The 14,135-nt window shown below is 40.9% G+C and overlaps 1 protein-coding gene across 1 annotated transcript in view; it reads left to right on the plus strand.

Moving 5' to 3' along the window:
* The first annotated feature begins 569 nt into the window (after window positions 1-569).
* The window catches only part of atp2a1 (ATPase sarcoplasmic/endoplasmic reticulum Ca2+ transporting 1), a 35,684-nt gene continuing 22,118 nt past the window's right edge, over window positions 570-14,135 (plus strand). Inside the window, exons 1-6 of the mRNA XM_029635287.2 lie at window positions 570-668; window positions 878-1,014; window positions 2,306-2,323; window positions 6,243-6,325; window positions 8,287-8,391; window positions 8,818-8,956. Of these exons, the coding sequence (XP_029491147.1) occupies window positions 897-1,014; window positions 2,306-2,323; window positions 6,243-6,325; window positions 8,287-8,391; window positions 8,818-8,956 (463 nt within the window). The 5' untranslated portion in view covers window positions 570-668; window positions 878-896. The remainder of the gene's footprint in view (window positions 669-877; window positions 1,015-2,305; window positions 2,324-6,242; window positions 6,326-8,286; window positions 8,392-8,817; window positions 8,957-14,135) is intronic.

Raw genomic sequence — 14,135 nt, forward strand, 5'->3', positions numbered from 1 at the left:
TCAGCCTTTCTCTCTGTCCACCCTCTCTATCAGCCTTTCTCTCTCTTCATCTCTATCTGCCTCTCTGTCCCCCTCTCTCTATCTGCCTCGCTCTCTACCCCCTCTCTCTCTCTCTCTGCCGCCCTCCCCTCTCTTTATCTCTCTCTGTCCCCCTCTCTCTCTCTTCATCTCTATCTGCTTCTTACTTTGTCCCCTCTCTCTCTCCATCTGCCTCTCTCTGTCCCCCTCTCTCTACCTGCCTCTCTCTCTATCTGCCTCCTCTGTCCCCCCTCCTCTCTCTCTCTATCTACCTCTCGCTCTCTGTACCCCCCCTTTGTTCTATCTGCCACACTGGACCCATCATTAAATGCCCCCTACCTCTCATTCAAAGCACCCCTGCCCCTATCTCCCCCTCCCTGTTCTACTGACCATGCTCGATCCAAAAACATATCTTATTTTCAGTTTGACGGCAGACAACGGACCCCCTCTGCAGTTGGTGACCAATTCTTCCACGCGTGACTCCCCCAGGACCCTCCCGGCCCACCCACTTTTGCTCCCCTCAGCCAATGAAGTGCAGGCGCATGGTGAGAGAGCACCAATCGCACCACTTTTGTGTCTGTATAAAACTTTTCATGAGCCTGTGCCAGGTTGCACTTTCTGTCAGTCCAGGGCTCCAGTTTGCCGGAGAGGTGAGAGAGAGAGTTGTGAGAGGGGAGAGAGAGTACGAAGGGGGTTGACAGTTTTTATCCCAATCCCACACTTTTATAGAGTGATGGGTAACAAATCATTTCTCTGGTTGTAAAACCTCATAACTGGAGAACTACTGACTGAGCCAAGCCACGCATTACTGGACAGACGTGTCCTAAACATGTCTTTGTTTTGTTCTCTTCTTCTGAAGCGTCTCCTGTTTGGTGAGGATGGAGAATGCACACGCAAAAGAGCCGGAAGAGGTCGTGTCATACTTTGGTGTCGACCAGACCACCGGCCTCACACCAGAACAGTTCAAGAAGAACCTGGCCAGATATGGTCACAATGGTGAGAAAGAGAGACTGAGATGGATGGATGGATGGATGGATGGATGGATGGAAAAGAATAGAGAAACCAAGGGATGGACAGAGGTACATGGAGATAGATAAGAGGATGGATAGAGCATGTTGGAAAGATGATGGTGAGGAGGAGGAAGAGGAGGAGAAAAAGGAGGAGGATCTGGTTGGGTGTAGAGGTTCAGACCCAAAATGGGGTTCATTGGTCCTAAATGCTGTGGAAATGATGAATGCAATGGAGGGATAGACAGACATACATACATACATACAGACAGCAACAGGTGTTCCACTGGCTTGGACAATAGTTAGTCTTTGTTTTGGTTATGAAGAGGGGAAGGTCGGATGTTGACTCTTTGTGATTGGCCGTTGGCTGGCTGGCTGGCTGACTGACACATTGGCATACGGCAAGCAAAATGGTTCACGTGACCTTGTGATGGTGCGGCAGATGCCATTTGAAGGTCAGCGGCACCAAAGGATGCTTGGGTAGTGTAGTTTGTGATCAGTCCAGTACAGGCTCTCTATCGTGGTTGGTTGGATTCCAGAAGTTCATGACAACTTCTACTTGCATAACTGTTGTATCAGTCCTTTTATTTGAGTGTATTTGCAGTTAACACCCTATAATAACATTGAGGGGCTAAGCATCAGACTTGATATACAGAGGCAAAAGTCAAGTTTTGAAGCTTATGATAATATTTTTTTACAAAAATGTTTCTTCTTGGTCATCCGTGCTTAAATCATGATATGAAGCATTGGTATAGTCATTGTCTCATCCAGCCAATGAAAAGCAACGACAGACTCAAGGCTCTGATTGGCTAACCAATCAGAGGTCAGTGAGAAGGACAGAGGTTTGCTATGGCTACTGTCGGGCCGACCTGGGACAAACCAAGGCCCTAACACTCGTTTGCAAACGTTTGCTAAAAAAACAACAACACTTAGTTCGATCCTTTAGAAATAAAGTAGAATCACAGTTGTGCAATACCAGTTTGTTCATGTTTTTGTATAATTTGAAGGTTTGAAATGAGTTCAGAGAGATTTCAGTCCTGACGTAAGTTATCAATCAAAAGGTGGATGACATGAGCTAAGTAAAGGTTTTTAGCTAATTAACTATAGGCATCAAGTGCACAAGTTTGCACCTGTATTTTCAGTGACCTGACCTGACCGATAGCATTTCTGCTATCAAAGTTAGAGGTAGCAGGCCTAATGCTGATCTCAATTAGCAATGTTAGTAGCAAATAGCAATGCTATGGTAATAATCTCCCGTCTCTCGCTTTCCCCTTTTACAGAGCTGCCAGCTGAGATTGGTGAGTTCCCAACGTTATCTTTGCCCCTCACACACCTGTCTGTGGTCGGTCTGCACACACACTCCTATTTCTGTCCCAATGTCCGGGAGGTTACACATCCCATCAGTCACACTACCTCTTTATTTCTTGCCACCATGTCACACACATTTGCAGTCACACATACACACCTGTTGCTCTGCTTCCTGCCTGAGATGATGGACTTCCTGTCAACCCTCCAGACATTCCGATTCACCCATTTGTCTCTGTATATGCCCCCTCTAGGGTTTAAAATCACTGGATTGGTTGGTTTAGAGTAGCCATATTTCTTATCCAATCCGATGCTTGACAGGGAGTGGCTACACACTTCAGAGAGAAGGAAGGGGAGGATGTGAATGGGATTACTCTTCTTGTCATAACATAACTTCTCATAACCCTGAAAGAAAAGGATCTTCCTATGCACAGATCTGTGTCCTTACATACCCATCCCATCTGTCACACAAAACCTCAAAAACACAGAAGTAAAAACTTAAATGGGGTTATCACTAGTTATCACAGTCACAAAGTCATAAACCCCACCTATTTCTACAATTTCTCTTCTAAAAATTGGATTTTAAACCAGAGGTGGCCGGTAGCACCTCAATTGGGGAAAACCGCCTCATAGTGATGGCTGGAACAGAATCAATGGAATGGTATTGAACACATCAAGCACACAATTTCCATGTTTTTGAGACCATTTCATTCACTCCATTCCAGCCATTATTATGAGCCTTCCTCCCCTCAGCAGCCTCCTGTGTTTTAAACCTAACCCTAAACTTAACGTTAATCTTAACCACACTTCTAACTTTATGCCTAATCCTAACCTTAAATTAAGGCCAAAAATGTCATTTTTGCTTTGATAAATTTTTATGATATACCCAGTTTTGACTCTGTGGCTGTGTTATCCTTCCAGTTGTGTTACGTGTTTTTATAATTTTTTTTATTTTACCTTTATTTTACTAGGCAAGTCAGTTAAGAACAAATTCTTATTTTCAATGACGGGCTAGGAACAGTGGGTTAACTGCCTGTTCAGGGGCAGAACGACAGATTTGTACCTTGTCAGCTCGGGGATTCGAACTTGCAACCTTTCGGTTACTAGTCCAACGCTCTAACCACTAGGCTACCCTGCCGCCCCGTGTGTCTACCCATGAGAGATTATTATCACACTGACTATTCCTCCCTGTAACGGTTATGATTCTCACGTCTGACAGTACTATATCATCGTGATGCAATAGAGACATGGTCATCGAAATTGTTAAAAAGTTTTAAAAACAATTCAAATAAATGCAACAGTTGGACAATGGATGAAGACACTGCAAACCAGATATTGACTGAATTGTAGCACATAAAACATTTTACTGGCACGGACAAAGAATGAACGGAGGCCAGGGATTTAGGTGCGAATTTAGATATTCAATTTATTGTAGAATGTCCCAATATTTGGGGGGGCGGCGGGGGGGGGGGGGGTGCACTCATATATACATTTTCTTATTATATCAGCTATTTGTTTGTGTGTTAAAATAAGGGAACGTATATGTGCCTACTTTGCATATATTTGCATGTATGCATGTATTTGCATATATTACACATTAACATAAAGGGGAGAGACAGGGCTGTAACAACCAAACACTTGCACTGTCTACCATATTTGCATTTACCTGCGCTGTCTCGACTGCCTCATTAATTACAGTTATTTTATTTTATTTAAAAATATAAAAAATTCACTCCTATTTTTCGTGGTATCCAATTGGTAGTAGTTACAGTCTTGTCTCATCGCTCATCGAGCCATGCGTCCTCCAAAACACAACCCAACCAAGCAGCACTGCTTCTTGACACAATGCCCATCCAACCCGGAAGCCAGCCGCACCAATGTGTCGGAGGAAACACCGTACACCTGGCGACCTTGTCAGCGTGCACTGCGTCCAACCCGCCACAGGAGTCGCTAGTGTGCGATGAGTCAAGGATATCCCTGCCGGCCAAACCCTCCCTAACCCGGATGACGCTGGGCCAATTATGCACCGCCCCATGGGCCTCCCGGTCGTGGCCGGCTGCGACAGAGCCTGGACTCGAACCCAGAATCTCTAGTGGCACAGCTAGCACTGCGATGCAGTGCCTTAGACCACTGCACCACTCAGGAGGCCCCTTCATTAATTACTGTTGTTGTCACTTTATTTAGCATAAATCAACAAGTGTATCAATAGCAGAATACCCTTGGATTATAAATCAACAAGTGTATCAATAGCAGGATACCCTTGGGTTATAAATCAACACGCTTGGCTCTGGATTACACCTACTTTACATTGTTTGTGAGACCAGACATGCACTACATGATCAAAAGTATGTAGACACCTGCTCGTTGAACATCTCATGCCAAAATCATGGGCATTAATATGGAGTTGGTTCCTTCTTTGCTGCCATAACAGCCTTCACTCTTCTGGGAAGACTATCCACTAGATGTAGGAACATTGCTGCGGGGACTTGCTTCCATTCAGCCACAAGAATGTTAGTGAGGTTGGGCACTGATGTTGGGCGATTAGGCCTGGCTCGCAGTGGGTGTTCCAATTCATCCCAAAGGTGTTTGATGGGGTTGAGGTCAGGGCTCTGTGCAGGTCAGTCAAGTTCTTCCACATCAATCTCGACAAACCATTTCTGTATGGACAGAAATGTGCAAAGGGGCATTATCATGCTAAAACAGGAAAAGGCCTTCCCCAAACTGTTGCCACAAAGTTGGAAGCACAGAATCGTCTAAAATGTCATTGTATGCTGTAGAGTTAAGAATTTGCTTCATTGGAACTAAGGGGCCTAGCCCGATTCCATGAAAAACAGCCCCAGACTATTATTCTTCCTCCACCAAACTTTATAGTTGGCACTATGCATTTGGGTAAGTAGCGTTCTCCTGGTATCCGCCAAAGCCAGATTCGTCAGTTGGACTGTCAGATGGTGAAGCGTGACTCATCACTCCAGAGAATGCGTTTCCACTGCTCCAGAGTCCAATGTCGGCGAGCTTTACACCACTCCAGTCGATGCTTGGCTTTGGCATGGTGATCTTAGGCTTGATGCTAGCTTTGTCAAGAGTGTGCAATGCTGTCATCAAGGCAAAGGGTGGCTACTTTGAAGAATCTCAAATGTAAAATATATTTAGATTTGTTAAACACTTTTTTGCTTACTACATCATTCCATATGTGTTATTTCATAGTTTGGATGTCTTCACTAATTACTCTACAATGCAGAAAATAGTCCAAATAAAGAAAAACCCTGGAATGAGTAGGTGTGTCCAATCTTCTGACTGGTACTGTAAGTGTCAAGACGAAGCTTTAGCGTTCTTATAGATTCAACGGGAAGCCAATGTATCTGCGGTCATAACGGGGGGACGACGACGACAGGCACAAGCAAGAGAATGAAAGAATCGCAGGAGTAAAGTGAAAACAATCAATCGAGTGAGATTTAAGTGACAAGGTTTTGCGCCCCACAAACAGAGGGGCTGAATAAGATAGCCCCTCAGGTGGTCGGCCGGGCATGCACGTTGCTAGGGAACATTTCTGTTGGTTTCCACATTGCATGATGTTGGCAAGTGTCTTGAAGAGTGCACTCCTCTTTAGGTCGGATTGGTCTGCGTGTGTAACCACACAAAACAATCGTGAGATAGTAGTATTGCGATTTCATTTGGCAGTATTTTTATTGTTGTATTGTGCTAATACACTCCTGCCAACACACACAGATCCACACACACTGACATTATTCTCATTCCCCCCTCTCTTTCTATCTGTCTCTCTCTATCTATCTGCCTCTCTCTCTCTCTATCTATCTGCCTCTCTCTCTATCTATCTATCTGCCTCTCTCTCTATCTATCTATCTGCCTCTCTCTCTATCTATCTGCCTCTCTCTCTCTCTCTCTCTCTCTCAGGTAAGACCATCTGGGAGTTGGTCGTAGAGCAGTTTGAGGATCTGTTGGTCAGAATCCTGCTGCTGGCTGCCTGCATCTCTTTTGTAAGTAGACAAAATGTTGTCACTGATTTTGACCGACTATGGCAAAAAGATATTGCTACAGGGGAAAGATTGCAGAGTAATGACACAAGACGAGGTAAAGACATGACCTCCTAGTCGCTAGATTCATTGCTGCGTTAGAATGGTGAATGACTTTAGGTGTTCTGTTCCTAACTTCATTGGTATAAGACAAAGTGATGCCATCTGGTCTGTTCCTCAATGATTGGTGTAATTAGAGGGAGGGGAAGATATTCATGTATTGATAATACCTATTGAGTCTTCTCAGATCTCCACAAGTGGGTTAGGGTCTATACAGGTCGATAGGTTTGGGTGTATGTATGCGTTTGTTGGTGTTAGCACCTGTAAGGTCACTGTGAGGTCACTTCCTGTCAATTTCCTCCCTCCACGTCCTCTCCTTACCCCAACGCAGGATGGGTAAATGTTTCAGCGTAGCAGCTGTGCATGGTGGCAGAGGCCATGAGAGGACACTGAAGGCTAACACACACACACAAGGTTACATACCTGCACAATGAAAGACACATACTGTACACACACACAAGTCAATTATGCTTTGCGTACACACACACACACAGAACACATGCTGTGACCTGTCAAGTTATATTTCACATGGATTGATGTCCTCCCTCTCTCCCTCCCTCGCTTACTCACTCACTCGCTCACTCTAGGAATCCCTCCCCCATCCCTCTCTCTCACTATTTCATTTCACTGTTGTCTCCCCTCCACCCTCCTGTCTCGCTCTCTCTTTTCAAATCTGTTTTGGGGGTAGATGGGGGTGGGGGTGACACAATGTTGTCACCCCCCCCCAACGCTCTGTCCCTGGCCAGCTGTCCTTATGGCCTTAGAAAGAATGGTGTGTGTGTGCATGGTGTGTACGTGCATGTGTGTTACAAGAGGGCGCGAGGGCCCGCGTTATTTTAAGAAAGTCTCAAGCCAGGCCGAGAAACTGTATCCTTCCACAAAGGTCAGGGATGAAAGGAACGAAGGATTGCCGGCGAGAACGCAAGAGAGAGACAGTGTTGCACAATGGCATTGATTGTTGCGAAGACAAAACAAACCGGTGATGATAGGTACATACAGCATATGGTTGAGGAAGACACTGTAGTGATTATATTATGCATTTATGAATGACATATTATTCAGTTGATATACTGCGTGAATGCATAGGCAATATTGTTGCAATGTTTCTCATGTACTTTCAAGTGAAGTTTTGCGTGGAATGGAAGGGTTCTACGATAGCATGGTACGTGTGAGGAGGCTACAATGGATTTCAATGAGGTACCTTTTAGAATAGAGAGACAGAGAGGATGAACGATGTGGAGATCTTAAAAGAGAGGGAATAAGAGAATAAATGGATAGAAACAAGAAAAGAAAGAAAGAAACAAGCAAAAGAAAGAACGAAAGAGAAAGAGAAAGAAAGAGAAAGAAAGAAGGAAAGAGGATGGAAGAATTAAATCGTTGCACTAAGGAACAACGGAGTAGAGGTGGGAGAGGCGATGGAAGAAGGTAAAAAGAGGACGGTTTGGACAAAGGAATAGGCAATAAAGAATAATGGATGGACATATAAAATAATGGAGGGATGGAGGGATTTCTGTCTCTCCCTGTGGGTTAGATTGCTTCTCACTCTGCTTCAGTGGATCAGAACTGATCTGTGTCCATGTCAACACAGCCTCTTTCCTAAACAGACCAGTGACAACAACTCGTTACACTCACATACACGAAAGCGCATACACACACACGTGAGGAAACACACACTCAAAAACTCCCTCTATCACACATGCATGGACACGAATACAAAAAAAAGGCTGGCATAGAGTGGAAAAAAGTGATTCTGATATAGGTGCATACTGTCAAGTGTCATACAAATGCATTCCATTCCATTGTCAATAAACATAAATTCTCTCTCTCCCTCTCTTTCTCTCCCTCTGTCTCTCTCTCGCTTTCAGGTGTTGGCCTTGTTTGAGGAAGGTGAGGAAACAGTCACAGCCTTCGTGGAACCCTTAGTCATCCTCCTCATTCTCATCGCTAATGCCATCGTTGGAGTCTGGCAGGTCAGTTAGTGGAAACATACACACACACGCGCACACAAACACCACACACACACACACACATAATACATCACATGCATTAGTTTACCCGCTCAGGGTCAGAATGTGTTAACCGCGGGGTGGGGAGTGTGGGGTGGGGGGGGGGTGTTAAAAGGGGAAATGCAGCAGCCCCCAGTCCCACAGTAAAAATACAGAGGGACGATCGGGTTACCGCAAGCCACAAGCAGCGGGTCCATATTGGCCTTGTGGTGGTCATTTGGAAACTATGTACAAGGATTCACACATAGGGGGGTTATGGGACGAGGGAGCGGGGAGGGGGTGGATGTGACGGGTGTAGGGGGTGGCCATATTGGCATAAGTCTGGCTTTACACTTCTGGACGGGAGGTCAGGAGGAACTGATTTTCTGTGGGGTTATTGTTGCCCTGTAGGAGCGCAATGCAGAGAGCGCCATCGAGGCTCTGAAGGAGTATGAACCTGAGATGGGGAAGGTTTACCGGTCGGACAGGAAGAACGTCCAGATGATCAAGGCCAGGGAGATCGTCCCTGGAGATGTGGTGGAGGTGTCCGGTAAGATTCAGATCTGTGCCCAAGGGCAACTTCTACCCCAACCGCCCAAGAGTTGTAGGCCCAGTTCCAAGTCGACCCATAGCCCCAATACCCACAAGCCACTAAAAATGAATGTAGATCTGATGTAATCGATAGAGAATCTACCTGGCCTATCAGAGACGAAGGGTGTACAATTTGTCACAAAATATGTCAAAGTGCTTGAATCTGTCAAATCCTCTCAGATGAACATCACGTCTTAATAATTAAACAAACAAGGCCTAATACCCATAGTGAATATTGTCAGTCTACTGGTTGACAGACACATCACAAAGGGCACTCTATTCACTTTATAGTCATAGGGCTCTGGTCAAAAGTAGTGCACTATGTACTGTAGGCCCCAGGACCCCTGAGGGTACTTGGCATATCCACAGAGTGTACTTGAGAAGACTCATGACACCATAGGGCTACTGGTAAAATGCACATGGGGGGGTACTCAGGGCAGAGCAAAATTCACTTGGTGGTACAGTAACTGAAAAAGGTTGGGAACCACTGATGCAGGATATAGGCTGATATCTGTGATGCATACCAGCGGCTGGTCCTGGGTCAGATTGCTTTATCGCTCTAATGGTTAAGGTTAGGTTTAGGGTTGGCTAATCTGATCCAAGTATAGATAAAGGGACCGATTTGACCAATAAGGGCGCATTTTAATGTTGAATGCGTGTTATTCATTTTTGCAGGCACAATTTCCAAATTTAGCAGGTGACCTAAGAACAAACACTATAATTAATGCATTACATTTATATTTGACATTTTACAGAGGCTCTTATCCAATGAGTCTTACAGTATTGAGTGCATACATGTTTTCTTTTGAACCCACAACCCTGGCATTGCAAGTGCCATGCTCTACCAACTGAGCCACACGGGACCTGCGCCAATGTACTAGATGTGTGGCTTGGCATTGTGAACGAGTGTGTGTGTGTGTGTGTGCCCGTGCGTATTTGAGAGGGTAAGAAAGAGAGAGAGAGAGAGGGATAGAGAGCGTATGACAATGACTAAGTGTCATTGTGTGAAGAAGAGAGGGAGGGTGGCTGTCCTTGTGTCCTTGAGACAGTGGGTCCTTTTAAGGCAATCAGAGGGTAAGAGAGAGGGAGGTGTAGAGAGAACGAGAGAAAGTTATATACACTGTGTATACTGTAAGTGACAGTAAAACAGTGTAACCATCATCCATACATTTAGTTGTTTATTTATTAGCCATTCTTTCTTTTTCTTTTTATAATCCTATTTTTATTTAATAAAATAAAAAATGACCGAAGATTCCACAATACAACAGCAGTAGTGTTGTACCTGTATACATGATTAGATGTACTGTTATTATTACTACTGAAATTAACTGTATTTCATTATCCTCATTCCATTGTACTGAAATGCTGTACCACTATACTGCTTTGGCAAATATCTACAAATTGTATTTCAGGCCAATAAAGCAATCTGAATTTGATGTTGAATTTGAGAGAGCGATAACGTGTGTGCTTAGTACTCACACCTGTCTATCTATCTCACTCTCTTACACCCTCTCTCTCTCTCTCCCCCATACACCTGTTCGCTATCATATCGCTGTGTCTCGCCCTCTGTCTTTCTCTCCCTCTCGTTCTGTCTGTCCGTGGGGTCGGCTTTCAGTGTTGCTACTCATCCAGAGTTCTAAGACGAGTCAGTCATGTCAGGCTCTCTCTCTCACTCTCTTTATTGGCTCTCTCTCTCACTCTCTTTATTGGCTCTCTCTCTCACTCTCTTAATTGGCTCTCTCTCTCACTCTCTTTATTGGCTCTCTCTCTCACTCTCTTTATTGGCTCTCTCTCTCTCTCTTTTTCATTGGCTCTTTATTGGCTCTCTCTCTCTTTTATTGGCTCTCTCTCTCACTCTCTTTATTGGCTCTCTCTCTCTCTCTCTCTTAATTGGCATGTACTTTCAATTCATTGGGTCTTCATTGGCTCTCTCTCTCTCTCTTAATTGGCATGTACTTTCAATTCATTGGGTCTTTATTGGCTCTCTCTCTCACTCTCTTTATTGGCTCTCTCTCTCACTCTCTTTATTGGCTCTCTCTCTCACTCTCGTTATTGGCTCTCTCTCTCACTCTCTTAATTGGCATGTACTTTCAATTCATTGGGTCTTCATTGGCATGGGAAGCAATGTTTTACATTGTGTATGTCACTTGCTTTGGCAAATCACAAATAAACAGTTCAAATAAAAACACACAAAAGTTTCAATGTTATATTATTAACTATGTACAGTGTTGTTACAACGAGTTATATTATTAACTATGTACAGTGTTGTTACAACGAGTTATATTATTAACTATGTACAGTGTTGTTACAACGAGTTATATTATTAACTATGTACAGTGTTGTTACAACGAGTTATATTATTAACTATGTACAGTGTTGTTACAACGAGTTATATTATTAACTATGTACAGTGTTGTTACAACGAGTTATATTATTAACTATGTACAGTGTTGTTACAACGAGTTATATTATTAACTATGTACAGTGTTGTTACAACGAGTTATATTATTAACTATGTACAGTGTTGTTACAACGAGTTATATTATTAACTATGTACAGTGTTGTTACAACGAGTTATATTATTAACTATGTACAGTGTTGTTACAACGAGTTATATTATTAACTATGTACAGTGTTGTTACAACGAGTTATATTATTAACTATGTACAGTGTTGTTACAACGAGTTATATTATTAACTATGTACAGTGTTGTTACAACGAGTTATATTATTAACTATGTACAGTGTTGTTACAACGAGTTATATTATTAACTATGTACAGTGTTGTTACAACGAGTTATATTATTAACTATGTACAGTGTTGTTACAACGAGTTATATTATTAACTATGTACAGTGTTGTTACAACGAGTTATATTATTAACTATGTACAGTGTTGTTACAACGAGTTATATTATTAACTATGTACAGTGTTGTTACAACGAGTTATATTATTAACTATGTACAGTGTTGTTACAACGAGTTATATTATTAACTATGTACAGTGTTGTTACAACGAGTTATATTATTAACTATGTACAGTGTTGTTACAACGAGTTATATTATTAACTATGTACAGTGTTGTTACAACGAGTTATATTATTAACTATGTACAGTGTTGTTACAACGAGTTATATTATTAACTATGTACAGTTATATTGTTGTTGTTACAACGAGTTATATTATTAACTATGTACAGTGTTGTTACAACGAGTTATATTATTAACTATGTACAGTGTTGTTACAACGAGTTATATTATTAACTATGTACAGTGTTGTTACAACGAGTTATATTATTAACTATGTACAGTGTTGTTACAACGAGTTATATTATTAACTATGTACAGTGTTGTTACAACGAGTTATATTATTAACTATGTACAGTGTTGTTACAACGAGTTATATTATTAACTATGTACAGTGTTGTTACAACGAGTTATATTATTAACTATGTACAGTGTTGTTACAACGAGTTATATTATTAACTATGTACAGTGTTGTTACAACGAGTTATATTATTAACTATGTACAGTGTTGTTACAACGAGTTATATTATTAACTATGTACAGTGTTGTTACAACGAGTTATATTATTAACTATGTACAGTGTTGTTACAACGAGTTATATTATTAACTATGTACAGTGTTATTACAACGTGTTGTTAGTTATATTATTAACTATGTACAGTGTTGTTACAACGAGTTATATTATGTTGTTACAACGTTATATTATTAACTATGTACAGTGTTGTTAAGTATATTATTAACTATGTACAGTGTTGTTACAACGAGTTATATTATTAACTATGTACAGTGTTGTTACAACGAGTTATATTATTAACTATGTACAGTGTTGTTACAACGAGTTATATTATTAACTATGTACAGTGTTGTTACAACGTTATATTATTAACTATGTACAGTGTTGTTGTTACAACGAGTTATATTATTAACTATGTACAGTGTTGTTACAACGAGTTATATTATTAACTATGTACAGTGTTGTTACAACGAGTTATATTATTAACTATGTACAGTGTTGTTACAACGAGTTATATTATTAACTATGTACAGTGTTGTTACAACGAGTTATATTATTAACTATGTACAGTGTTGTTACAACGAGTTATATTATTAACTATGTACAGTGTTGTTACAACGAGTTATATTATTAACTATGTACAGTGTTGTTACAACGAGTTATATTATTAACTATGTACAGTGTTGTTACAACGAGTTATATTATTAACTATGTACAGTGTTGTTACAACGAGTTATATTATTAACTATGTACAGTGTTGTTACAACGAGTTATATTATTAACTATGTACAGTGTTGTTACAACGAGTTATATTATTAACTATGTACAGTGTTGTTACAACGAGTTATATTATTAACTATGTACAGTGTTGTTACAACGAGTTATATTATTAACTATGTACAGTGTTGTTACAACTATGTACAGTGTTATATTATTAACTATGTACAGTGTTGTTACAACGAGTTATATTATTAACTATGTACAGTGTTGTTACAACGAGTTATATTATTAACTATGTACAGTGTTGTTACAACGAGTTATATTATTAACTATGTACAGTGTTGTTACAACGAGTTATATTATTAACTATGTACAGTGTTGTTACAACGAGTTATATTATTAACTATGTACAGTGTTGTTACAACGAGTTATATTATTAACTATGTACAGTGTTGTTACAACGAGTTATATTATTAACTATGTACAGTGTTGTTACAACGAGTTATATTATTAACTATGTACAGTGTTGTTACAACGAGTTATATTATTAACTATGTACAGTGTTGTTACAACGAGTTATATTATTAACTATGTACAGTGTTGTTACAACGAGTTATATTATTAACTATGTACAGTGTTGTTACAACGAGTTATATTATTAACTATGTACAGTGTTGTTACAACGAGTTATATTATTAACTATGTACAGTGTTGTTACAACGAGTTATATTATTAACTATGTACAGTGTTGTTACAACGAGTTATATTATTAACTATGTACAGTGTTGTTACAACGAGTTATATTATTAACTATGTACAGTGTTGTTACAACGAGTTATATTATTAACTATGTACAGTGTTGTTACAACGAGTTATATTA

The sequence above is a fragment of the Oncorhynchus nerka genome, linkage group LG26, assembly GCF_034236695.1.
Source record: "Oncorhynchus nerka isolate Pitt River linkage group LG26, Oner_Uvic_2.0, whole genome shotgun sequence".
Lineage (NCBI taxonomy): Eukaryota > Metazoa > Chordata > Actinopteri > Salmoniformes > Salmonidae > Oncorhynchus > Oncorhynchus nerka.